This window comes from Lithobates pipiens, unplaced genomic scaffold, assembly GCF_037356315.1.
Source record: "Lithobates pipiens isolate NorthernLeopardFrog02 unplaced genomic scaffold, aLitPip1_a1.2 Scaffold_1, whole genome shotgun sequence".
Taxonomy (NCBI): Eukaryota; Metazoa; Chordata; class Amphibia; order Anura; family Ranidae; genus Lithobates; species Lithobates pipiens.
The window spans coordinates 252,139,191-252,164,829 of record NW_027507685.1 but is presented as its reverse complement, the minus strand read 5'-3'; the positions used below and the strand labels follow the sequence as shown (position 1 = coordinate 252,164,829).

At 46.1% G+C, this 25,639-nt stretch overlaps 1 protein-coding gene across 3 annotated transcripts in view; it reads right to left on the bottom strand.

Annotated features, from left to right (window-relative positions):
- Positions 1 to 25,639, bottom strand: part of OCRL (OCRL inositol polyphosphate-5-phosphatase) — a 120,141-nt gene that overhangs the window by 40,281 nt on the left and 54,221 nt on the right. For all 3 annotated transcript variants that reach the window (XM_077485006.1, XM_077485016.1, XM_077485024.1), the window contains 4 exons: positions 14,898 to 15,011; positions 10,001 to 10,115; positions 8,773 to 8,934; positions 5,816 to 5,917 (listed from right to left, as the gene is read on the bottom strand). In XM_077485006.1, the coding sequence (XP_077341132.1) occupies positions 5,816 to 5,917; positions 8,773 to 8,934; positions 10,001 to 10,115; positions 14,898 to 15,011 (493 nt within the window). The remainder of the gene's footprint in view (positions 1 to 5,815; positions 5,918 to 8,772; positions 8,935 to 10,000; positions 10,116 to 14,897; positions 15,012 to 25,639) is intronic.

The following is a 25,639-nucleotide window of genomic DNA, read 5'->3' as shown; positions in this document are numbered from 1 at the left end:
TACATGATGTGGCTGGAAACATTGGCCACCCACCTGGTTCTCCTAGTGCTCTCAATAAATCATCTTTTTTATGCCTAACCCCCCGATCCAGCCCCAACAAAAGAAAACACGACGACGACGAGGCAGGAGAGGGGGCAGATCTAAACACACCACACCCAGAAAAAATGCGGAGACTGTAAAGATCTTCAATTTGTCTTCCATTAAATTTACTGATGATGAACTGTCATTATTACAACGAGGTCTAAATTTCGCCCCTACTATTCCACTTAATCCATTTACCATTTTCAAAGATTTGAACAAATTCATCCGAAATATTACTCTCAAGAGACATTTCAGTCTACAGGCCAACAAACACAAAGATACCATAGTAGCCAATGTCAACACCATCCCAGTGCCTGACACCATTTTCGATACCTCCATAGAAATACGAGCCATGAGCGATTTGATGGAACTATGGGAGGATTGTGATAATATGGAGCAAATTCTTGAATTCCAACAACTAGCCCATTCTCCACCTATTAAACATACCTCTTTTAAACCAAAGTCTATCTTTAACCCCACACATAACAAAGGCCCCTACATAGAATCATTTTATCAGGTGGTATATTCAGAACTTCTGGAAATATGTAAACAATCCAAATCCATACATAATAAAGCCAATCTCACCTCTCAAGAACGTCTAGCTATAAACAACTTAAGTAAGAACGAACAAATAATTATCAAAATGGCAGACAAAGGCGGTGGTATAGTCATTCAAGACCGAGCCACCTATCTTGATGAATCACACCGCCTACTTTCTGATCGTAGCACATATACAAAACTAAAAACAGACCCTTTACCAGATTTCATCAAGGAATCCAAGAATTTGATTACCATAGCTTCATCTGAGGGTGTCCTTTCTAAAGCTGAAGCCTCTTTCTTCCATAGAGAATATTACAATGTACCGTACTTCTACCATCTTCCAAAAGTACACAAGAACCTTGAGAATCCTCCTGGACGTCCCATTGTGGCATCCATGGAGAGTATTACCACCAGTTATTCTCTCTACATCGATCAATTCCTCCAACCTCTGGCCCAAGCTCTCCCCTCATATATCCGGGATGGTATCCATCTCCTAGAGTTATTACAACCATATACTTGGGAACCAACATATCTGTGGGTATCGTTGGATGTGTGTTCATTGTACACCTCGATCCCGCATGAGGTTGGACTACAGGCGGTTTTGCATTTTTTATCCGAGGACAGTGACATCAATTCCAGACAGTCACAGTTTATTCTGAAAGCGACCAGATTCTGCCTGGAACATAATTACTTCAACTTTGAGGATGATTATTACCTTCAGAATACTGGGACTGCTATGGGGGCAAATTTTGCCCCCAGTTATGCAAATCTCACGATGGGCCTATGGGAGACCAGGTACATATGGGCACATAACCCATTCGCAGCACACCTGGTCTTCTATGGGCGCTACATCGATGACATTATTATCATCTGGGATGGTCCTCTTCATACTGTACAGGAATTTCTATCACACTGCAACTCTAACAATTTTGGTCTTTCCTTTACCTCAGAAATAAATGCCACTTCTCTTTGTTTTTTGGACCTGGAACTCAGTCACCAAGAGTCCACAATTATAGCTAAAGGTTACACCAAGCCCACATCAGGGAACTCTTTTTTACATTTCACCAGTTGTCACCATCCGAGATGGGTTAAAAATGTCCCCAAAAGTCAATTTTGCCGGTTACGGCACAATTGCACTAGGTTGGAGGACTATAATGCACAAAGTGTTCACCTCAAACAGAAATTTATAGAGAAAGGCTACCCCCCAGACCTCATCGATCAGGCTCATATGGTTTACAATACCAATGACATTCCAAAATCAAAACAGCGATCACAAGAAAATGTAGGAACAAGATTCATAACCCAATATCACAACAAACACTGGAAAATGGAGAGCGTTTTCAAAAAACACTGGTCTATACTACAGCAAGACCCACACTTAAAAACCACTATTCCTACAGTGCCACAATTTGCCTATAGGAAGGCTCCAAATATAAAAGGGAAAATCGCTCCTAGCAAAATTAAATCCGCCCAATCTATATCCAATAACATTCAACTAACACTCATTCCTCTGGTGGGCATGTTTCAGTGTAAAAAATCCCTGTGCCTGACTTGTGCTCATATTGAACATGGTCAAAAATCCTTTGCTCATAAGGGTAAGACATACACATTCAACACCTTCCATAACTGTTCTTCCATGTTTGTGGTTTACTGTCTAGCTTGCCCTTGTGGCATGCTATATGTGGGCCGTACAATCAGAGCCCTTAGAGCCAGATTTGGGGAACATCGCAGATTTGTCGATGCTGGTCTCCCTAAACACAGTGTCCCCCGCCACTTTCTAGAATATCATAAACAATCATCCAAGGATCTAAAAGTTTGGGTCCTTGAATCAATTCCAGATAAATTTCCCCCAGCAGAACGTTTCAAAAGACTGTGTCGTCAGGAAACGTATTGGATTTTCACTTTGGATACTATGTCGCCTAGAGGAATGAACGAGGAGATCGAAATCAGCACTGTTATTTAATCAGGTGCTGGTGTGATTTTCCCCTGGTCATTCCTCAGTGGGTTGCCCGGTTACTGGTGAATGGATACCCAGTTTTATCCACTAAATAGCTCATTTGGGCAACAGACACAAATTTGGCACCGCTTTTTTTTTTTTTTTTTACCACCCCCCTTTTTGTTTTTGTTTTTACCACCCCCTCCCCCCCCCCCCCCTTTTTTTTTTTTTTTTTTTTTTTTTTTTTTTTTTTTTTTCCTCTTCCCCCTTCCCCTTTTTTATACAATATTATGTTCCCTCTAGACAGTATTGGGACAGAAAGATGTTTGTATATACTCACGTATATACATGCGTTTGTTGCACATGTACATGTTTACAACTGCATGTTGTAAACATGTACATGATGTTTTGGTCATGATATAACTTAGAACCTTAATATTATACCTAGCATAGAGTCCTCTCTTTCCTCCATTCTCACCATTTTATTAATTCATTATAATTTATAATAATCAATTGAATTCCAAATTGCTAATAATTTTCTTAATTCATTTTTTAGTTAATTTACTTATAAAAATGTATTCATTTTAAATTTGAGGTATATTTATACATTTTATATTTATGTATTTAATCAATTAGTGAATTGATCGATTTCTGCAAACGTTATAAACTTATCTTCCACTATTAATCAGCAAGCTTCTTACTCATATTTACATTCTCTTCGGTCTCCAGCCATCTACCTCTTTGAATCTGTGTATTTGATTGACGGGCTGGCCAGCCCATCAGATCTCTCTGTTTCTATTTCCTCTGCAATATAAGACTGCCAGGTTTGCCAGCCAATCATGGTCTGATGAAGAAGCTGTAGCTTCGAAATGCATTACCATTCCTTGCCACTGTGAATAATCACACTTCCTGTTCCTGTGAAGTCACGACCAGCTGCTTCTTGTTTCCTGCCTCCTGGTTCCCAGCATTTTCTGGATCCCTGTAAGATCACACCAGTGCCCCAGGCTGCAAAGGGAAGACATTTATGAGACTCCAGGACTGGCGATTTTCACTGCATACTGAACTCATCTAATTTAACCTGTGAGTTACTACTTGTTTTTATTAAATATATGATTTATACTGCACTCAGTCTGGCGCCCCTCTGTTCCCATTTCTACACAGAGCTCATCGCTTCACTCTAAGGGAGCTGCCTCCAGGTGCTAATCATACAAGATCTCGGATCATTTATGGACATTATGTTTTAAACAAATGTTTTAATATCATGTGTGCTTATTCACACACATTTTATGTATACCTATATTCCAGTTGTTATATAATTTTATGTTATCACCATATCTAGCGCCGCTGTTCACCCTTGTTTTTACAAACAACCAATATGTCTGAGAGAACCTCTGTGTGCACCACAAGGAAGTGGCCCACCCCAGACACCGGGCACCTCAGCCACTCACCCAGAAATCTTCACCCAACAAAAACAGTCAGTGAACAGTCAAGTTTTCTATTAAAAAAAAAAAAAAAAAAAAACAACACTTCCAGAAGACCAAGAATGTGACTTTCACAAAACATTCACTGGTGGAGAATCACTAAAGCAGACCTTCACTCTAAATGTTATGTTGCACCCCCCTGCACCTCCCTTCCAAATGGATGTTATTTATTTTTAACAAAGTATTTTATTTATGCTGAAAAGTAGCAATCCCATAGGAGAATAGTTATTCCTGCCCCCTGGGCATGCATAGATGTGCTGCAAGGCACATACCAAGAAAGCCCTGCAACACATGTGCAGACTGCGCTGATGCCCGATTGCGTCCACACATCTGCTCCCCCCCTCCTTGTTGCGCTCACACACACCCCCGCCCCCCCCCCCTTGTTGCCGACACACATCCCTCCCCTCCGTGTTGCCGACACACATCCCTCCCCTCCTCCCCTACGTGTTGCCGACACACATCCCTCCCCTCCTCCCCTACGTGTTGCCGACACACATCCCTCCCCTCCTCCCCTACGTGTTGCCGACACACATCCCTCCCCTCCTCCCCTACGTGTTGCCGACACACATCCCTCCCCTCCTCCCCTACGTGTTGCCGACACACATCCCTCCCCTCCTCCCCTACGTGTTGCCGACACACATCCCTCCCCTCCTCCCCTACGTGTTGCCGACACACATCCCTCCCCTCCTCCCCTACGTGTTGCCGACACACATCCCTCCCCTCCTCCCCTACGTGTTGCCGACACACATCCCTCCCCTCCTCCCCTACGTGTTGCCGACACACATCCCTCCCCCTCCTCCCCTACGTGTTGCTGACACACATCCCTCCCCTCCTCCCCTACGTGTTGCCGACACACATCCCTCCCCTCCTCCCCTACGTGTTGCCGACACAAATCCGTCCTCCTCCCCTACGTGTTGCCGACACACATCCCCCCCTCCTCCACTCCGTGTTGCCGACACAAATCCATCCTCCTCCTCTCTGTGTTGCCGACACACACCCGTCCTCCTCCACTCCGTGTTGCCGACACACATCCGTCCTACTCCACTCCGTGTTGCCGACACACATCCGTCCTCCTCCACTCCGTGTTGCCGACACACACCCGTCCTCCTCCACTCCGTGTTGCCGACACACATCCGTCCTACTCCACTCCGTGTTGCCGACACACACCCGTCCTCCTCCACTCCGTGTTGCCAACACACATCTGTCCTCCTCCACTCCGTGTTGCCGACACACATCCGTCCTCCTCCCCTCCTTGTTGCTGACACACATCCGTACTCCTCCCCTCCTTGTTGCTGGCGCACATCAGTTCTTCCCCCTCCTCGTTGCTGACACACATCTGCTCTCCTCCCCTCCTTGTTGCCGACTCACATTTCCGCTCTCCTCCCCTCCCTGTTGCTGACACACATCTGCTCACATCCGCGGTAATATAATGCGGGTCTGCTTTAAGAAAGTATATGTTTTGGGGGTTTTATGTCATCTTCAGACCTAAATTTATTTTTTAAGCATGTGAAAAAAAAAACAAACAAAAAAAAAAAAAAAAAAAAAAAGACGGCTCTGGCAACGAAAGGTTAAAACACATGCACCTGGATGGTTCTCCACAAGAGAACGTTTGTGAAAGTTCCATTTTCTGCTTTATAAGTAGACCACATAGTCTAAGACAACCCTGGATTGTACAGAGGTCCATGGATATGAAGAATTTTTTTTTTTTTTTTTTAAGTAAAGCAATTTGTTGCAGTAAAATCCTATGAAGTAAAAACAGATGTCCATGCTTGCTCACCCAATGACGTAGACATCAGGGGGATCTGGATCGGCATGCAGCCAGGGTTCTAATCCGCCATCTGGAGACTGACCATTTACATTCCACGTTCCTATAAAGAACCTAAAAGACAGGATGGGACATTCCTCAGCAGCGTGGTCACGCATAGCCCGTGTCCTCTACAATCTGAACAGCCAAGGAAATTCACCAACAGGCCTCGTTGACACCCCTTTCACACTGGGGCAGTTTTCAGGCGTTTTAGTGATAGCAACAGCTGAAAACTGCCCTCCCCCGCCACCCCAGTGAGAAAGCCCGAGTGCTTTCACACTGGGGCGGTGCACTTGCAGGATGTTCGAAAAAGTCCTGCAAGCAGAGCATCTTTGGGGCTGTTTAGGAGCAATGTATATATTGGAATGAATGGGACCACTTCAGAAGAGCTGCAACACGGGCGCTTTTAACCCCTTCTTGGAGATTAAAAGCACCCCGCTACCACCCCAATAGTGACGCCAAAGCAGGCAACCACTGTTGCCAATAGTGACACCAAAGCGGGTAACCACTGTCGCCAATAGTGGCGCTAAACACTGTCAAAACCAGGTAACCTCTCCCACCTTTGGGTAAGATCGCTGCACGATTGTGGCGTCCTGCGAAACTTCCAGCCCTCCCTGCTCCCCCCCTGCTGCCTTCTGGGAGACACACAGGTCCCAGAAGACAGCGGGATCGTTCAGCAAGCGCAGTACGACTCGCCCATGCACAGTAAGCTATGAAGCCGCACAAGGCTTAATTTCCTGTTTCCCTTAGTAAGGATGACAGCACCTGCACCTGAAGCCAATGGAAGTATCGGCTAGGGGTGTCGACATCGTAGGATACCTTGACAGGTAAGTGTCCTTATATTAAAAGTCAACAGCTTTTTAATACAAGCTAGAACTCTGCTTCAAATGGTAATTGCACGGTCATGCAACACTGTAGTCAAAAGAAATGTAGATCATTTTGTCCACACAAATAGAGCTTTCTTTTGGCGTTATTTGATCACATCTGTTTTTTTTTTTTTTTTTTTTAGTTTTTATTAATCACTTCAGCCCCGGAAGATTTGACTGCTCAATGACCAGGCCATTTTTTGTGATACGGCACTGCGTCGCTTTAACTGACTGTGTACAGCGTCCCACAACCGCGCAACTGTCAGTAAAAGCGACGCAGTGCCGTATCACAAAAAATGGCCTGGTCATTGAGCAGTCAAATCTTCCGGGGCTGAAGTGGTTAATAAAAACAAAAAAACAAAAAAAACAGATGATCAAATAACGCCAAAAGAAAGCTCTATTTGTGGGAAAAAAAAGGGGCGTCAATTTTGTTTGTGTACAGCGTCGCACAACCGTGCAACTAACAAAATTGACGCCCCTTTTTTTTCCCCACAAATAGAGCTTTCTTTTGGTGGTATTTGATCACCTCTGCAGTATTTTTTTTTTGCGCTATAAACAAAAAAAAGGGCGACAATTTTGAAAAAAACAAAAAATCTTACTATCTTACTTCTTGCTATAATAAATATAGCACTTTTTTTAATCCAAATTTTTTTAAATTTTTTTTCATCAGGACTGCGATATTGCGGCGGACAAATCGGAGACTTGACACATTTTTGGGACCAATGACAATTATACAGCGATCGGTGCTATAAAAAAATGAACCGAATACTGTATAAATGTCACTGGCAGGGAACGGGTTAACACTAGGGGGCGATCAAGGGGTTAACTGTGTTCCCTGGGTGTGTTCTAACTGTAGGGAGGATGGGACTATATAGGACAGTGATGGTGAACCTTGGCACCCCAGATGTTTTGGAACTACATTTCCCATGATGCTCATCCACTCTGCAGTGTAGTTGAGCATCATGGGAAACGTAGTTCCAAAACATCTTTGGTGCCAAGGTTTGCTATCACTGGTCTAGGAGGAAAGAGATCGGTGTTCATACTATCTGTCTCTAATCCCCTGAAAGAACCGGGATCTGTGTGTTTACATTCAGACATGGAGCCCCGACCCGGCCTCCGCCCCCTCTCTCCCCTGATTGGCTGACTGACTTTGATTGACAGCCTAGAGAGAGAAGGGTCTCAGGTAAGTAATTGGGGATGCTGGGGAGGCTGCTACACAAAGAAATGTTTTTATCCTCATGCATAGAATGCATGGAGATAAAAAAAAAAAACCTTCTGCCTTTAGAAACTCCTTTAAATATAAAAACACACACTCCGCTGTCCTGCGGTCCAGCAATGCAGGTGCCCGAAGCCTCGGTTCTCTCCCTGGCATCACTAGTGTGGGCAGCCCCGGCTGTGACAGCTTGTGGCTTCACAGCTGGGTGCACACTGCAAATAGCGCTGGGCGTCCTGAATGACCAAGCAATCTTCTGGGACCTGTGAGGTGGCCCAGAAGATTGCAGGGAGGGAGGAGTCGCCTAGGAGGCACAAGCGCAAGTGGGAGTTGGGTACCTGTCCACACTAGGTACCCGCCACCCTCATATCAGGCATGTCAGGGGGGTTAGGAGTCCTTAAAGCAGGAGTTCCCCTTTTGGGTGGAACTCCGCTTTAATTCAAAAATGTTAAGGGCCAGTTCATACCATAGAAACAAACACAGCCCGGACGCGTTCCAAAAGCTTTTCTGCATGTGTGTTTTTGATGCGATGTGCATTTTTCCAGTGCATTTTCCCCCCTCTTTCCTAACCTAACATGTGTGCTTAAGTTTATTTTTTATGCGTTTTTTTCCCCGTTCCAGTACAATCCAGTGCAGAAAAAAAAAATTTAAGCTTTTTTACTTTTTTTTCTGGAACTGGAATGCAATGGTGTGAACTATGCTATTGAAAACCATACTTTCCATGCGTTCTGATGCAGAAAAAAAAACTGCAGAGGACTGCATGTGGTGTGAACTGGCCCTAAGTCTCACTGGCTGGCGCTCTGCCCCACCATCTACACCACACAGAAAGATACCCCCCCCAATCCACATACTTGTAGTTCTCAATATTGACATATTCGTTCTCTTTCTTGGTCAGGATGTGCTTTATCAGTCCTTCCCTCTGCCCCGACTGGCTGGCCGGCACAAACAGTTTCCGCATGGTGCTGGACATTTGTGGCTTGTCCCGTGAGGGGGGATCTCTCGTCTGAGAAAGTCTGCAAAGAAAAGAAGAGTGAGAACAGCGGGGGGGGGGGGGGGGGGGTCAATATATTAATTCTGGGGTTTTCACCAAAGTATACTAGATCCTTCAGGACCATGGTGCAAAAAACACGAAGGACCCCCCTGGCTCCCTACTTGGGCCCTTTCCACTGATCTTGGGGACCTTTACTCCCATTGTAGGACCCTTTATTATGGTTCCGCAGCAGGCCACCTTCCTGCTGTCTTGGGGTCCCCCAATGGTGGTGGAAAACCACAGCCCAGTCACAAGTGCAACCTTTACGACCCTGGTGGTTCCACCACTGTTAGTAATTTTTTGTTTGTTGTTTTTTATTATTTTTTTGCCATTTTACAACTTTATTTTTTTTTTACATAATTTTATTTTTTTACCCGTTGGGAGGCTTTGGTAAAATATCAGGGGTCTAAACAAAACCCTGTCGTCTCACTTTTGAGACAGAGAATGGGATTGAGGACAGATATATCAGTCCCTTTCTCTGCAGCCTCAGATGCACAGAATGAATGAACAGGAATAACGCTGTATAGAGCTTCCAGTTTGTTTATAAACTGAGGCATAACATATATAGAGATATATCTATAGCTATATATAGATATGTGTGTATATGCAGATATATATATCTATCAGGGAAGCACACAGGGGCCCGGAGCAGTATACTGAGCATGTGCCAGGGTTGTACACACAGGGGACGCAGGGGAAGGGAAGCACACAGGGGCCCGGAGCAGGAGAGGGATAGGGAGGTGGTGGGAGCGGCATGTAGAGGAACCGATGCCCTCCATTTCCCTCCTGCAGCCGCTGAATGTCTGTGGGAGGGAGAAAAGGACAAGCAGGCATTTAGTGGCTAAATTAAGGGATCAGTTACTCTTCATGCGGACGCCCCAACCGCCCTCCTATCGCGGCATACAGGTGGACCCGCATGGGATCCCTGGAGCATGGGGCCAGGTTGCAATGGCGACCCCTGCATCCTCTGTACTTACGCCCCTGGCACATGCTCCGTTTATTGCTTAGGACTGAATCAAGTTTACATTAAACCTGCCAATATACATTACCGCCTTTCCAGCGGGGGCGGAGGTGGCGGTGGAGGCTCCCTGCGTGCCACTTGCTGGTTCTGTAGGTTTCTTCTGTTTTCAATATTTGTAAAGCTGTTTTCAAACCCCAAATCCCCTGAGAGGTAAGAAAAGAAGAAGGTTAGACAGGGCAGTACACCGGGGGGTGGGAGGAGGTATTTGTAATAGAAAGCATGGCTCCCGGAGTGCTAGCATTGTTATCCGGTAACCCAGAAGGAGGTGGATGAGCTGTAGATGGACCTCAATATATACAAGTGTGGTGTTGATATTTCTGAACAGAGCTGTTCGTAAACCTGACACAAACCTGAGCAATTTAACGTAGAAGTCCGGTCATAATCATCAATTGCAGCCACACTGGGCTAGCTTTACTGGTTAGTTTTTATTTTTTTATTAACGTTTTGCCCAAAAAAATTGCATTTGAAGGAACGCTGCGCAAAATACAGTGTGGCATGAAATATTTCAACAACCTCCATTTTATTCTGCTCTAGGGTCTCTTAGATTTTTATTTTTTCTTTAAGTAGAGACCCTAGAGTAGAATAAAATGGAGGTTGTTGAAATATTTCATGTCACAGGTTAGATGCTGCCTTTTCTCAGGTGTCCAGGCATACTGATCTGGCCTTTGAGGACATGGGGGTACTTTCAGACCCTATGGATTGAAGGATGGATTCACTTCTGAAGAAAGCCTGGGATTCATCATAAGGAAATCTTAAGCCTGCCATGGCAGCCACAGTGGTGGCTCCTAATATGGAGTATTGGCTTACCCAGATTAATGCGCACATTGAAGTAGGGACGGCAAAGGAGACTATTCTATCCTCCTTTCCCATGCTGCTTAAGGAGATAGCATACATTGCGGATGCTTTGGCTCAATCCGTGCGAATGTCTGCAAGGTCCTCGGCTCTGACCAACTCAGCCAGGAGGGCCTTAAGGCTGAAGACATGGCAGGGGGACAATGTGTCCAAAGCAAAGCTCTGTGGAGTCCCTTTTACAGGAGACTTGCTGTGTGGGCCAGGTCTTGAAGCAGTGCTAGATCGCACGGCTGATAAGAAAAAGACCTTTCCCGTTAAGAGGAAATATGGGGAGCAGTCAAAAGAGGGGCCTTCCCCCCACAGTGGGAGATGATCACCTCCAATCAGTTTGTGTTGGGGATCATCAGAAGAGGTTACCGTTTGGAGTTTTCAGAGCTCACCCCTCAGACTCCTCGTCCCCGAGCTGCCAAAATGTGCAGAAAAACCGTCTGCCCTTCTTTCCTCTCTTCAGGAGTTAGAGGAACAGGAAGTGGTAGTACGGGTCCCAGCAGGAGAGACAGGCAAAGGCTTCTATTCTCATATTTTTGTGGTTCGCAAGCCTTAGAGATAGTTCAGGCTCATCCTGAACCTGAAGCTTCTGTGCGTCTCAGTCACCTACAGAAGGTTTCGGATGGTTTCAGGTGCCTGGCATCCGAAAAGGGGCCGAACGCGGCAGCCAAGGATAGATTCATGCAATGCATGAATCTATCCATTCTACATAGAGGGGGTGGCTGGAGAGAGGGGGTGGCGCCCATACGCCCTTAATGAACGCACTGCCCTTGCTGTGGATATTATGTGCTAATCTGCATGCTTACGAAAACGACTCAAACGTTGGGTGGATAAAATAAAAAATAAAATCTAAATCAGCAGTACTGTATCCTTTCAACGCTTGAGCTCTGTTTAATTTGTTTAAAATTAAAAAATAATACAAACAAATACACTACATCACAGGTTCAGGTCCGATTTGCAGTGGCAACCACAATTTGATCCAATGGATCTAGCTCCCAATTCTGCAGGCTCCTCACTGCTGCCTATTATTCCAGTAGATGGTGGCAATGGGTGGTTTGAAGCGACTGATCAATAAACATAATTAAATTCCAACGGGTCCCAATTCTGCAGGCTCACCACTGCCACCTGTTATTCCAGTAGATGGTGGCAATGGGTGGGTTGACGTGACTGAGCAATAAACCTAATGAAATCCCAATGGGTCCCACTCCCAATGGGTCATCACTGCTGCCTGTTATTCCAGCAGATGGTGGCAATGGGTTGGTTGACGTGACTGATCAATAAACCTAATGAAATCCCAATGAGAAACTCCCAATGGGTCCCACTCCTGCAGGCTCCTCACTGCTGCCTATTATTCCAGTAGATGGTGGCAATGGGTGGTTTGAAGCGACTGATCAATAAACATAATTAAATCCCAATGGGTTCCAATTCTGCAGGCTCATCACTGCCACCTGTTATTCCAGTAGATGGTGGCAATGGGTGGGTTGACATGACTGAACAATAAACCTAATGAAATCCCAATGGGTCCCACTCCCAATGGGTCATCACTGCTGCCTATTATTCCAGCAGATGGTGGCAATAGGTAGACTGACGTAACCGAGCAATAAACGTAATGAAATCCCACTGGTTCCTGCTCCCAATGGGTTCCACTCCTAATGGGTCATCGCTGCTACCGATTATTCCAGTAGATGGTGGCAATGGGTGGATTGACGTGACTGAGCAATAAACTTAATGAAGTCCCAATTGGTACTGCTCACCATGGGTCCCGGTTCCAATGGGTCTTACTAATGCAGGCTCATCACTGCCACCTGTTAATCAAGTAGATGATGGCAATGGGTGGATTGATGTGGCTGAGCAATAAACTTAATGAAATCCCAATGGACCTCACTTCAAGTGGATCCCATTCCCAATGGATCCCACTCCTGCAGGCTCATCACTGCTACCTGTTATTTCCAGTAGATGGTGGCAATGGGAGGATTGACATGACTGAGCAATAAACTTAATGAAATCCCATAATTTTTACAGTCTATAAAAAAGGACCAAAAGCTACGTTGCCCGACTACTACTTCCCAATCACCAGAAATTAATCTTTTACAAAGCTGCTCCCACAATGACATACAAGGTCCAAGTTGCTATGAATACGTTATACAGAGGTTATATTCACGTCACAGATTTATGACCAGGATAACAGGATAACCTGTGCATTGCAGCATTGAAAATGTTATGAACAAGAGTGGCTTAACTGGTTAATATTTAAACTGCCATATGTCCGGTATACATGACATAAACAGTATCTACACACACATTATTTATATCAGAGATAGTACAGCTATAGCTGGTGGCCCAGGTTTATTTTAGACCCCTTTTCACACTGAGGCACCTTTCAGGGGTTTTAGCATTAAAGCGGAGGTCCACCCTAAAGTGGACCTTCCGCTCATTGGAACCCTCCCCCCCTCCGGCTCCACAATTGGCACCTTTCAGGGGGGAGGGGGGTGCAGGTACCTGTACAGTACAGGTATCTGCACCCACTTCCGGCGTAGATTCTGCAGAAAGAAACCCTTTCCGAAAGTCCCCCACTGCCTGCTGGGAAACACACGGATCCCAGAGACAGCGGGGACCATCCTTATTGCGCAGCGCGTCTCGCGCATGCGCAGTAGGGAACCGGGAAATGAAGCCAAAAGGCTCCACTTCCTGATTCCCATAACCAAGATGGCGGCGGCAGCACCCGAGAGACGATCGAGAGATCGGCTTCGGGGTGCCGACATCGTGGGCGCGCTGGGCGGGTAAGTGTGCTTATTTTAAAAGTCAGCAGCTGCAGTTTTTGTAGCTGCTGGCTTTTAAATAAAAAAACAAAACAAAAAAAAAAAAAAAACGGCGGAACTCCCGGAGGACTCCCGCTTTAAAAATAGTGCCTGTAAAGTGCCTCTCATGCCACCCCAGTGTGAAAGCGTTCGGAGCGGTGCGCTTGCAGGACGGAAAAAAAAGTCCCACAAGCAGCACCTTTGGGGCGGTGAGGGAACTGCGCATACAGCTCTCCTCCCCCACCCCTGCCCATTGAAATGAATGGGCGCCGCTTTCAAAAGCGCCTAAAGCGATTTGAAAGCAGCGCTAAGTGGGTACTTTTAACCTCATTTGGGGGGTTAAAAGCGGGCCAAACCTTGCTAGAACAGCTGTAAAGCCCCACAAAAACTAGCAGCACTTTTACCGCTATGGCCCACACCGCCCCAGTGTAAAAGGACTCTCTTAAGGCACTAAACAATGAAAGATTAATTCCAAAATGAAAGAAATTGGGGGGAAAAAAAAAAGCAATGTAGAAGTTTTGTATGAAGAAGGCCTCATGCACACGACGCCAAAAATTACGCTTATTGGAAAAAAAAAAATCTAAAAAAATCATAGGGATTCGTATTACCAATGTATACAAAACTAGAATTAGCTAAAGATACACTAATAGGAACCTGTCTAATTTTTTTAAATATTTGCCACTCACTTTACATTTACAAGAGGCCACAAGGTACTTGGAAACCCCAAATCCGCCATGGAATCTCCTAGATCTCACACACCGCTGAATCATCGCCACACCCCCGCTGAACCACAAACCAATAGGAGAATTGTTACTGGTCATCAAAGTGCGCTTCATTGGTCTGTGGGATGGCAGGGGGTGTGGCAGAACACCAGGTCCCACACACAGCTGAATCATCACCACCCCCGCTGAACCACAAACCAATAGGAGAATTGTTACTGGTCATCAAAGTGCGCTTCATTGGTCTGTGGGATGGCAGGGGGTGTGGCAGAACATCTCAGGTGGTGAGGCGGTGACAATGTCTTCTCCGCACCTGTCAAATGCTCTCCGAAGAGCAAACTGAATGGGGATCGTTCTTCAGATAGCAGTACTAGTGTGAACGAGCCCTTAGTGTCCTGGATCTGGGACTCTTTAGGGTCCCAGGAACAGACCTGATGTGCGGGAAAGGTACAGACAGGCAATTTGTTTTTCGCCCCCACACTTTCAAAGATTAGAATGCCTGACTAGAAGATTAGAATACCTGATTCACTTTGAAAAAAAAAAACACAATGGAAAACATGGTAATTACCTGAACCTAAACATCTTGACGAGGCCCCAGGCATGCTTCCGGCCTTCTCAGCGGACTGGTACCAGTTAGAGGACTCTTTTTTATCGGGACGGATGCCTTTGATCCGCCCTGCTCCTGGAAGAAGCACACAACACGTTATCACACACGGATAATCTCTCGACTGTGCTTAAAACTCTATAAAGAACTTTAACAAGTCTAATGTAATAATTTATCACTGCTAAAGAAACACTTTCACCCACTTTCCATGCAGTGGCAAAAAATAAAGCATGCAGCCCAAAACCCAACACCCCATAACATGTTATATTTGTCTTCATCCCATATCTACAGACTGGTAAGTTGTAATAGGTCATTACATTTTTATTCTTGGTTTTAGATACAGTTAAAGTGTCCGTCATTACTAGTCTGCATCTCGCCACCTTTGCTGTAAAAAAAAATGTCCATAAGCCACAGAGGCAGAGCTGCTCTCCAAACTGCCACAACTAAAAAAAAAAACATAATAAAAGCAGCTGTCAAAAACTACAAATAGAAAAAGGCAGCTGAGGAGGGAGATCACACTGCGAGGGCTCGGGCAGGAGAGAAGACGGACACTGCGAGGGCTCGGGCAGGAGAGAAGACGGACACTGCGAGGGCTCGGGCAGGAGAGAAGACGGACACTGCGAGGGCTCGGGCAGGAGAGAAGACGGACACTGCGAGGGCTCGGGCAGGAGAGAAGACGGACACTGCGAGGGCTAGGGCAGGGGAGAAGACGGACACTGCGAGGGCTCGGGCAGGGGAGAAGACGGACACTGCGAGGGCTCGGGCAGGGGAGAAGACGGACACTGCGAGGGCTCGGGCAGGAGAGAAGACGGACACTGCGAGGGCTCGGGCAGGAGAGAAGACGGACACTGCGAGGGCTCGGGCAGGAGAGAAGACGGACACTGCGAGGGCTCGGGCAGGAGAGAAGACGGACACTGCGAGGGCTCGGGCAGGAGAGAAGACGGACACTGCGAGGGCTCGGGCAGGAGAGAAGACGGACACTGCGAGGGCTCGGGCAGGAGAGAAGACGGACACTGCGAGGGCTCGGGCAGGAGAGAAGACGGACACTGCGAGGGCCCGGGCAGGAGAGAAGACTGACACTGCGAGGGCCCGGGCAGGAGAGAAGACTGACACTGCGAGGGCCCGGGCAGGAGAGAAGACGGACACTGCGAAGGCTCGGGCAGGAGAGAAGACGGACACTGCGAGGGCTCGGGCAGGAGAGAAGACGGACACTGCGAGGGCTCGGGCAGGAGAGAAGACGGACACTGCGAGGGCTCGGGCAGGCAATTAAAAGAAAAAGCCTCTGTGAGGGTTCGGAGTTGGGGGTTGCACACTGTGCATAACGCACTCCTGAATTCTGCAGTCTATACGTAGTATTATCCTAAATTCTGCACTCAAAATTACATCCAGCCCTTTGAGGGCAACTGCACTGGTGATGCAGCCTGCAATGAAATGGAGTTTGACACCCTGAACAAGAAGATACAATGTAACAGCATTCTAGGATCTAAAACAATCAATGGAAACAAAAAGAATGGGTGATCAAAATGATTGTCCAGCCTGCTGGACAATCTTTTTTCCTGCAAGGGATTTGAATCATTTTACACAGAAAACATACAGAGCGATTAAAAGATATCTATTTTCCAACACTCGTGATGCTCATAAAAGAAATCCAATTGAAAAAAAAAAAAATTTAATTAAATTGTACACGAGTCCCACAAAAGTCAAACGGATCACATACATCTATTCAGATCTATATTTTATGATGATTTCAATAAAAAACAGTCACGTAATTTGGACCCGGTCATCTATGTCTGGCCCTACACCCCACTTCCATAGAACACGGATTGCTGGTCATTCTCAGGGGGCTTCTAATAAAGAAGTCCTTTTATCTGACGATGAGGTTTGTTTTTCCAATGAAGGTCTCTGTGAAAGTGATACAAGTGATGGTCTGAATAGGAAGACGGTTTATTTATAGAAAATGAATGGTAGAAAATGTTCCTGAACAGGAAGGCAGCATTTTAAAAATGTATGAGTGGAGATTTATTAGTTAGATTAGTAACAACCGCAGCCAGGTAAGCTCGCACCTCCACTCCCCCCCCCCCCCCCCCCCAGTGATTGTTCCAGGGACTCTGTCCGACCGCCTACGGGGATCAGGAAGGAATTTTTGCCCCACTGGTGCATTTGGCTGCTACTGTCAGGGGGTTTTTTGCCTTCCTCTGGAACAACCATAGGTTAGCATACCCCTACCTCCGGCCTCCTTTCCATTTTTTACGCTATCCTAGGACGACTATTCCAGATCACAGCCAGACTTCTTTTCTAAGCGGAGACCTCCACCTTAAGTAAAGGCAGCTGGAACAGCCAGCAACCGAATACAACAACTCCTTCCGCATCCATATAGGCATCCCCTGATCAACTTGCGCGCTAATAGCCTCAAGCACGGCGGCAAGTCTGATACCTAGCCCCACCTCAGGATCAATACCCTGATCAGGATCATCATCTTAGGCCCATAGTACCATCAACAGCATCCACAAACCATGTGCTACTTCAAATACTCAGCTGAAGTTCTGCACAGACTAAGGAACATCAACACCACATTGCCATCTTCCATACAAAAAATACTTCAAAGAGAACAACTATTAAAAACCGGACGACAAGCAGCTCCCAACCACAGGAAGACATCTACTCGACCACTACAATTAGATTGCGCCTTGATTAACGCCAGGTCTGCAGTCAAACATAGACTGGAAGTACACGACTTCATCATCGAGAACAATGTAGATTGTCTCTTCATCACCGAAAGCTGGTTAACCTCTGACTGCAACACCATCCTCACCGAATTGGTGCCAGAAAACTACAGGATCCTAACCGAACACCGGATAGGGAAAAAAGGAGGAGGCCTAGCAGTGATCTTTAAAGGTCACCTGAATCTCACTAAACCATCATCTCAGAACCCAGTGTCTTTTATGGAAACCCTGACGCTACATTTTCAACCAACACCCCATGACACCACTCATATTCTACTGTGCTACAGACCACCGGGACCAAAGTCCAATCTTCTTTCACCCCTCACGGAATCCTTTGCAATGCACACCCTAAAATTCAAAAATTTCCTGGCACTCGGAGATTTCAACCTTTGGGCAAACGAGCCTAAAGACCCCATCGCGACTGCCTGCATCAATCAACTAGAAGAACTGGGTCTACAGCAACTGATAAAGACTCCCACGCATGGGTCAGGACACACCCTGGACCTCATTTTCAAACAGAACATCGACGTCAACATATGCGACAACATAACTCTGCCATGGACGGATCACCACACCATCAAATTCAAAATCACTACCAACATCACCAACGCAAAACGGAAACCTGCAACAACGCACTGGACCAGATCGCATAAAAAACTGTACTCCGAAGCCTTCAAAACCACTCTGTCCAAAAAAGTACCAGTTACTTACCGGTAACTGTCTTTCTGGGAAATCTTCCAGGACGGCACACCTGAGAGATGAGAGGCTCCTCCCTACAGGAAACACAATCAATCGACAGCTGTTTTAAGTCCCCACCCTTCCCCTTGATCCTCAGTTTGTAGAGAAGTAACTCCTGAACCAGGTTCACAAGGGAAATCATTCCTCATAGGTACTCACCTTCTAGTGTTCTAGAATTTTCCCTCCTCCAACGGGCGGGAAGTAGGCCTGCCGTCCTGGAAGATTTCCCAGAAAGACAGTTACCGGTAAGTAACTGGTACTTTTCTCAAGTCATCTTCCAGGACGGCACACCTGAGAGGATAAACAAGTACCTCAGGCCTACCTTAGGGTGGGGCCACTGCAAAACCCTCTTGGCGAACCTTGGCTCTGCAGTGAGCTTTACCTCCACTCCATACGCTCATATGCTTGATGAAGGCATCTTAGCTGGATCATGCGGCTGATCTGCAGGTCTGCTCCACAGATCTTCCTGCCTTTTCCGCTTCAGATGCAGTATCTAGGTGAAATGGGCTCTTAAAATGGAATCAGAAAACATGTTAAACTTGTAGGTTAGCAATGTTGCCTATCTCACACATCTAACAACCATGGCCTATTATGCCTGTAGGTGCTACTTAGAACCACTAAAAAGATAAATAAGAGACCTGTGTAAGACAAGGACACTACATTAATCAATAAGAGGGCCTGTCTTAACACTATCCTGTTGAGGGAAATAAAACTGCTTCCTTTTTATCTTTATGTCAGCAAAAGACTAAAGGGAAGCCTACTTAAGGGAAATAGATTAACAGAAGCTTGAACCCTGGGTTTAAGGCACGCCCAATCTATGTCCTTACTTACGCCTGAGAGCCTTCTTCAGGAGATTAAAGTCCCTAGCAGGAGTAGACTACCCATATTGCTATGTCTAGTTTTGCTAAAAGGGCAAAATGAAGGCCATGCACCGAGCCAAAACCTATTCGATCGGGTATACATCTTTATACTTCATCCTTAGGCCCTAATACTCCTCTGAACAGAACTCTCCAAGTTCTTACTAATCAGGGCGATTCATTATCCCCTTCCTCCAGTGTCCCATAACCCTACAGGGCTTCAACCCTAGGAAATGGTTCTGGCATCCCTGAATGCAAGTGGTCAAGGTTTTCTGACATGTGGCAGCTGCAGCCCGAACTCCTGGCCCCTCCATGGAAAAGAAGGATGAAATACAAAAAGGTGATACATGCATTATTAATATCACAAATAAAATGATCATAGATTGTGGGCACGGCACAATAGATTTAGACAGAAAGGACACAAGCATAGACAACAATGTTGTGTGCCTGAGTGTGACTAGCTAAACCAATATATCAAATATGGGAAGAGACCCAAATCTGAACCTCAACGTAGACAAACAGTCCTCATAGTCTGGTTTTCTGATGTGCTGCCAAGACGTAAAAACATTAAGACTCAAGCAAACCCTAAATGCTGCGTATTTCTTTAGTGCAGCTAGCTAGGTCATAACTGATATATAAATACGGAAAGGACAGGAACCCCCTTTACTGTTGTGCTTTACCTATGTACAGCAAAACAAGGCTATAAAGACAGAAAGACCCAAACTTCTATGTTGTGTATTTCTGACAAACCACCACAGTTATAAGATTAATATGAACACAAACTCCCGTGTTGTGCATTTTTGCTATGCCACAGGGAAAAATATGGAACACAAGACAATCCTTTCTGTCATGCACTTCTGTAGTGTAGTTCAGATAGAACCAACACTGAGAAAGGACACAAGCAACCTGCAGCATTGTGTTTTTCTGAAACAGAAAGCACCAACAAGCTTCAATCTTGAGTATTTCTGCTGTGCAACAACATAAAAGCAGACACTGAGGAAAAAGACAGACAGCCTTTACAGCTGCAATCTTTCTGGTCTGCTGCAAAATAAAACAATAACGTCATGATGAGTATTCCTGCTGTGTAGCAAAACCTCAATCAGAAGGGACAGATAAGTTTAGGGTTCCCACACCCGTGCGACCCAACCTGCGACTTGGGACTGCAAGACGCATGAGAAGTCATATACTATGGCTTCCAATGGGTACCATTTGTGTCTGTGCGACACCAGCAGTCCCTGATTCCTGGATCCACAGACCTCAAGATTACACAGGTCGCAGGGAAAAAAACAAATAGCAATTTTCAGGTCGAACAAGTAAGGGGTCCCCAATGCTGTGACTCCCTGGAGGATTGCAGCCAACAAACCCCTGCTGTGTATCCCCAAGATGCAGAAAGGTAGATCCATGAGAAACACTGCTTAGCCTGATATACAAACGATAAGGCAGTAAATATAGGACATACAGGACACAAACATTCAATCTTTGTGTATGTCTGATGTGTAGTAATATACCAATACTGAGCAGAGAGGCCACCATCCTCAATGTGTCTCTCAGCTGAGCAGCAAAAACAAAATCAGAAAAAGACAAGCAACCTTCACTGCTGTGTCCTTTCTGATATGCAGCCAATAAGGCAGTATATGCAAGACATAAAAGGACAGACAACCTTCAATCTTGTATATGTCTGATGTGCAACAATATAACAATTCTGAATAGAGATAGCACATCCATATTGAAGCGATTTGGCCTTGCGACTCAACATGTCAAATCGCATTGGCTAAAATCAGCACAACACCACTTTGTGGTGCTACATGGATTACCAAAGGCAGTATATGTACTACACCTGGCAGGGGTTCAATTTGTATTTCTACTATGTAGCCCAACAAATTCGAACCATCAATTTTCACTGCTGCCTTTCTGATAAGGCAGTAATACAGGACACAAAACCTCACAGACCTTAATGCTGTATAAATCTGATGTGCAACAATAAAACACTATGAATAGAGATAGCACATCCATATTGAAATGATTTGTCATGCGACTCAACATGTCAAATCGCATGTTTAAACTCGGCAGCCATTGCTGTTAATAGCACTGTCTGAATCAGCACAGCGCCACGCAAATCAGGACCATCAGACTTCACTGCTGCCTTTCTGATAAGTAACCAACAAGGCAGTAAAACAGGACACAAAGCCCCACAGACAGACCTCAATCTTGTGTATGTCTGATGTGCAGCAATATAACCATTATGAGCAGAGATGTCACCAGACTCAATGATGTGCATTTCTGCTGTGCAACACAAAACCAGAAAGTACAGACCACCTTCACTGTTGTATTTTTCTGATCTGTAGCCAAACAAAGCAGTACCTTTAGTATATAAAGGACAGAAAACAAGCTTCAGTGCAGTGCATTTCTGATGTACAGCAATATAGTCCTTATTAAGCAGAGATGTCACAAATCTCAATGTGTATTTCTGCTGTGCCACAAAAACATCCCAGCAAGCACAAACCTTCACTACTGAGGTCTACTGGTGTGCAGCCAATGAGGAGTCATGGTCTATCCCTTTATGAAATAACCAACAGGCAATTTATTTCATAGGCATAGCCTGGGCTGTAGATACTAAACCTTCACCACCAGTGAAGGAACAGATCCTAAAATGGTTGGACACCCTACTATTAGTAGTAGTTGTTGTCCTACCTTACCTCCATAGACTGAGCAAACGCTAGCCAGCACAAATCCAGGTGGTGCTGATAAGCAACTAAAGTCTCAATGAGCCCAGCCCTAGAGACCAATTTAAGACCTCTCTAGAAGAGGTGGTTACCAGTTTAGCCTGGGATAGCTATTTGCAGGCTTCAAACAATCAATTATGTAGCTCTTGCATAGGTTTGCACAGAAAATCCTCAATTAAAAGGATGTAGGGAGCGATCTATGGTGAATCGCCTTTAGATCTGCCACTGAGTGGATTGTAGCCCAAACCAATAAAAAAAGTTTCTTCTTACCTCCTACACTATAATATAAACACAGTGTAAAGGTGGAGTGGGAGGTTGGAGCTTATGAAAGTTAACTATAGCAGGCAACCCCCAAAAGGAGGATCTGTGACAAGGGAACCCCTACTGTGCCACACAGTAGCTTGGTCTCTGCCCATCCTTGAATGTTAGGTCAGCTTTTAAACATTGTGAAGCAACTTCAGATTCCTAGCAGCTGGGCTAATAGGGCCGGTAACCTAGTGCACCTGCTGACCAGGGGAGCTTCTGAATCCACCAACCACTGCCCAATTAATAACCTGTTCAGTGGTATACCTGGCCTGTAAGTAACTTTGTATCTACCAGGTCCCCTCTGTACGCTATATTCATCCCTACTAAATGTACCACAACTGGGCATGTAGGGAGAGGCTGGCAACCTACTGCTGCGATAACCACAGTGTCTCTGCTGTAAGAGGGAGCTGTGGCTGGTGGTTTTAGCAGTGGCGTCTGCGCTATTTGTATCCCGACCCCAAGTTCTGCACTGCACCAGTCAGTATATACACGGGGAAGGGGGAGCAATGGCCTACCTACCTCTTTCTCATCTGAGGTGGTTTAGGCACACTCGTTCCTCTGCACCACCTGTCCACCATACAGCTTCTCTGATGTAAGAGGGGCTGCAGCTGGTGTTTTTAGCAGAAGCTTAAGGGCTATTTGAATCCAGACCCCAGGTGAGATCTCAAATGCCCAGAAACCCTCTGGCTGGAATTGGGGATTTTGCAGATAATTTCCCACGGCAAAAGGAAAGTAAAGTACTCACCGTTGTCGTCTTCCTCTTTTTGCCACAGCCAGCGGGCTTGCTTTTCCATCCTTATGGTCCACACGCAAGGAGGATAGCCGCCAACGTGCTCCCCCCCCCCCCCCCCCAACTGCTGTCCCCATAGGGAGGTGCTAGGTTAGGCTGTGTCCTGCACTGTACCAGTCAGTCAGTCTATATACATGGGGGGGGGGGGCAATGCCTTCCATTCCTCATTCCCATCTTCATATCTGAGGTGGTTAAGGCAGACATCCACCGTAGTAAACTGGTGCCTCCTCGCTCTAGAGAAAGGAGGATGTGGGCGCCTGCTCCTACTGACTCTCAGCCTTCCCTCCTGGGTAAGAACGCCGCTGCCATTTTCCCGAAGTTTGAAAATGACGCGGGTGCTTGTTGCCACGCCCTCTCCGGCAGCCCACGCGAGCTACCGGGGACCCAGGAGTCGGGGACAAGATCCCCCTGGAAAGAACCGATGGCCAGCACCCCCGTCTGAACAGCCACCTGTACAGGTAAGGAGGGGGAGACAGGATAATGGCCCCTGAAGTTCTGGGTACACCACTGTACCCAGGGTCCTTTAGCTCTCAGGGGGGCTCTTCCAATTTCTGCTGCCCGCCCTGAGGAAAAGATAGGGGAACCCCCCAGGAAGGACAAGAATATCCTACCAGACCCAGAGGCTTCCCAGGCTTGTGGTCCGGCTCCCAGGGGGAGACCACCAGCCCCAGGCTTCGGGTCATTTGGAAAAAAACAAACAGTTTCGCTGTGTAGGGAGAAACACAATCAAAAACTGAGGATCAAGGGGAAGGGTGGGGACTTAAAACAGCTGTCGATTGATTGTGTTTCCTGTAGGGAGGAGCCTCTCATCTCTCAGGTGTGCCGTCCTGGAAGATGACTTGAGAAAAATATCTACAATAACCTTAAACCACTCTACGGAGGAAACACTCAACTCCCTGAACAAGGCATTACTGCAATCAGCAGACTCGGTAGCACCAAAACGCAGGGCTCTCATCAGGAAGAAAAATGCTGGATGGTTTAATAGCTCCCTCTCCGTACTAAAGCAAGAACGCAGAAGAGCGGAAAGAACATGGAGAAGAAATCCCACCGAGGAAAACCTATTTAACTACAAAGGTCTGACAGAGAATTATCGGAAAGCAATCTTCAAAGCCAAAAAGGACCACTTCTCATATACAATCTCAACGGCCGCAAACCAACCACGGGAACTGTTTAAACTGGTTAATCAATCAATGAATCCGGTGTGCCTAGAACCCCCAGAAAGCGAATCCCAGGATTACTGTGACAAACTGTCAGATTTTTTCATCGATAAAGTCAAAACCATCAGGGAAACAATTTGTCAGAAGAAAACATCCGACCTCAGCCAGCAAATACATAAAGAGGATGTCCGCACCAACATACCGCAACCGCCAAAATTTTCACTATCCCCAATTACCGTAGACACCGCAAAAAACATCATTAATAAACTGCGTGACAGTACCTCACCTATTGACATCATCCCCACAAAACTACTGAAAGAATGCTCCGATATCGTGGCTCCAACCATAACCCACCTCATAAACCGATCATTCCACGAAGGGATTGTTCCCAGCATCCTCAAACAAGGCATCGTCAAACCTCTACTCAAGAAACCAAACCTGGACCCTCAGGATCCAAACAACCGTAGGCCAATTACAAGCCTCAACACCATTTCTAAGATCATGGAGAAAGCTGTAGTACATCAGCTACAACTTCACCTGGATACTCACAAACTCCTGGACCCGCTGCAATCAGGCTTCTGCCCGGGTCATGGAACAGAAACAGCTCTCCTCAAGATTTGGGATGACGCCCTTGAAGCGGCAGATGACGGAGAGCCGTGTCTCCTCGTACTGCTAGACCTAAGTGCAGCGTTTGATACAGTAGATCACAATACTCTACTCGTCCGCCTCACAGAAGTAGCCGGAGTCCAAGACATAGATCTCCAATGGTTCGCGTCCTTCCTAGGAAATCGGTCACAGACAGTGAAACTAGGAAAATTCCTCTCCGAAACTCGGGCAGTCACCTGCGGAGTCCCTCAAGGCTCTCCGTTGTCACCCGTTCTCTTCAACATTTACATTCGCCCACTCCTTCAAATCATCAGATGCTCAGATCTCTGCTTCCACTCTTACGCTGACGACACGCAACTTTATTTCCGGATCAATGGAAAAAAAGATCACCAACAACAACTTGAAAACTGCCTCAAATCAATAGAGGACTGGATGACCACTAACTCCCTGCAGCTGAACCAATCAAAGACAGCTTCTTATCTTACACCCAAATCATAAGCCCGCAACCAAAACCTCCTGGTCTCCACCAACCGTCTTTGGGCAGACTATCTCCCCAAAGACCAAAGCGAAGAGTCTCGGGGTTATTTTAGACATACAAATGTCAATGGATGCGCAAATAGGAGCAGTAGTCAGTCGATCTCACCATCTGCTGCGCATGCTTCGCAGACTCATCCCTTTTATCCCAAAGAATGACAAAGCAGTGGTAGTTGGAACAATCATTAATTCACGACTGGACTACGCAAACTCGCTTTACATAGGATTACCACAATATCAACTTGCGCGATTACAACTGATCCAAAACACGG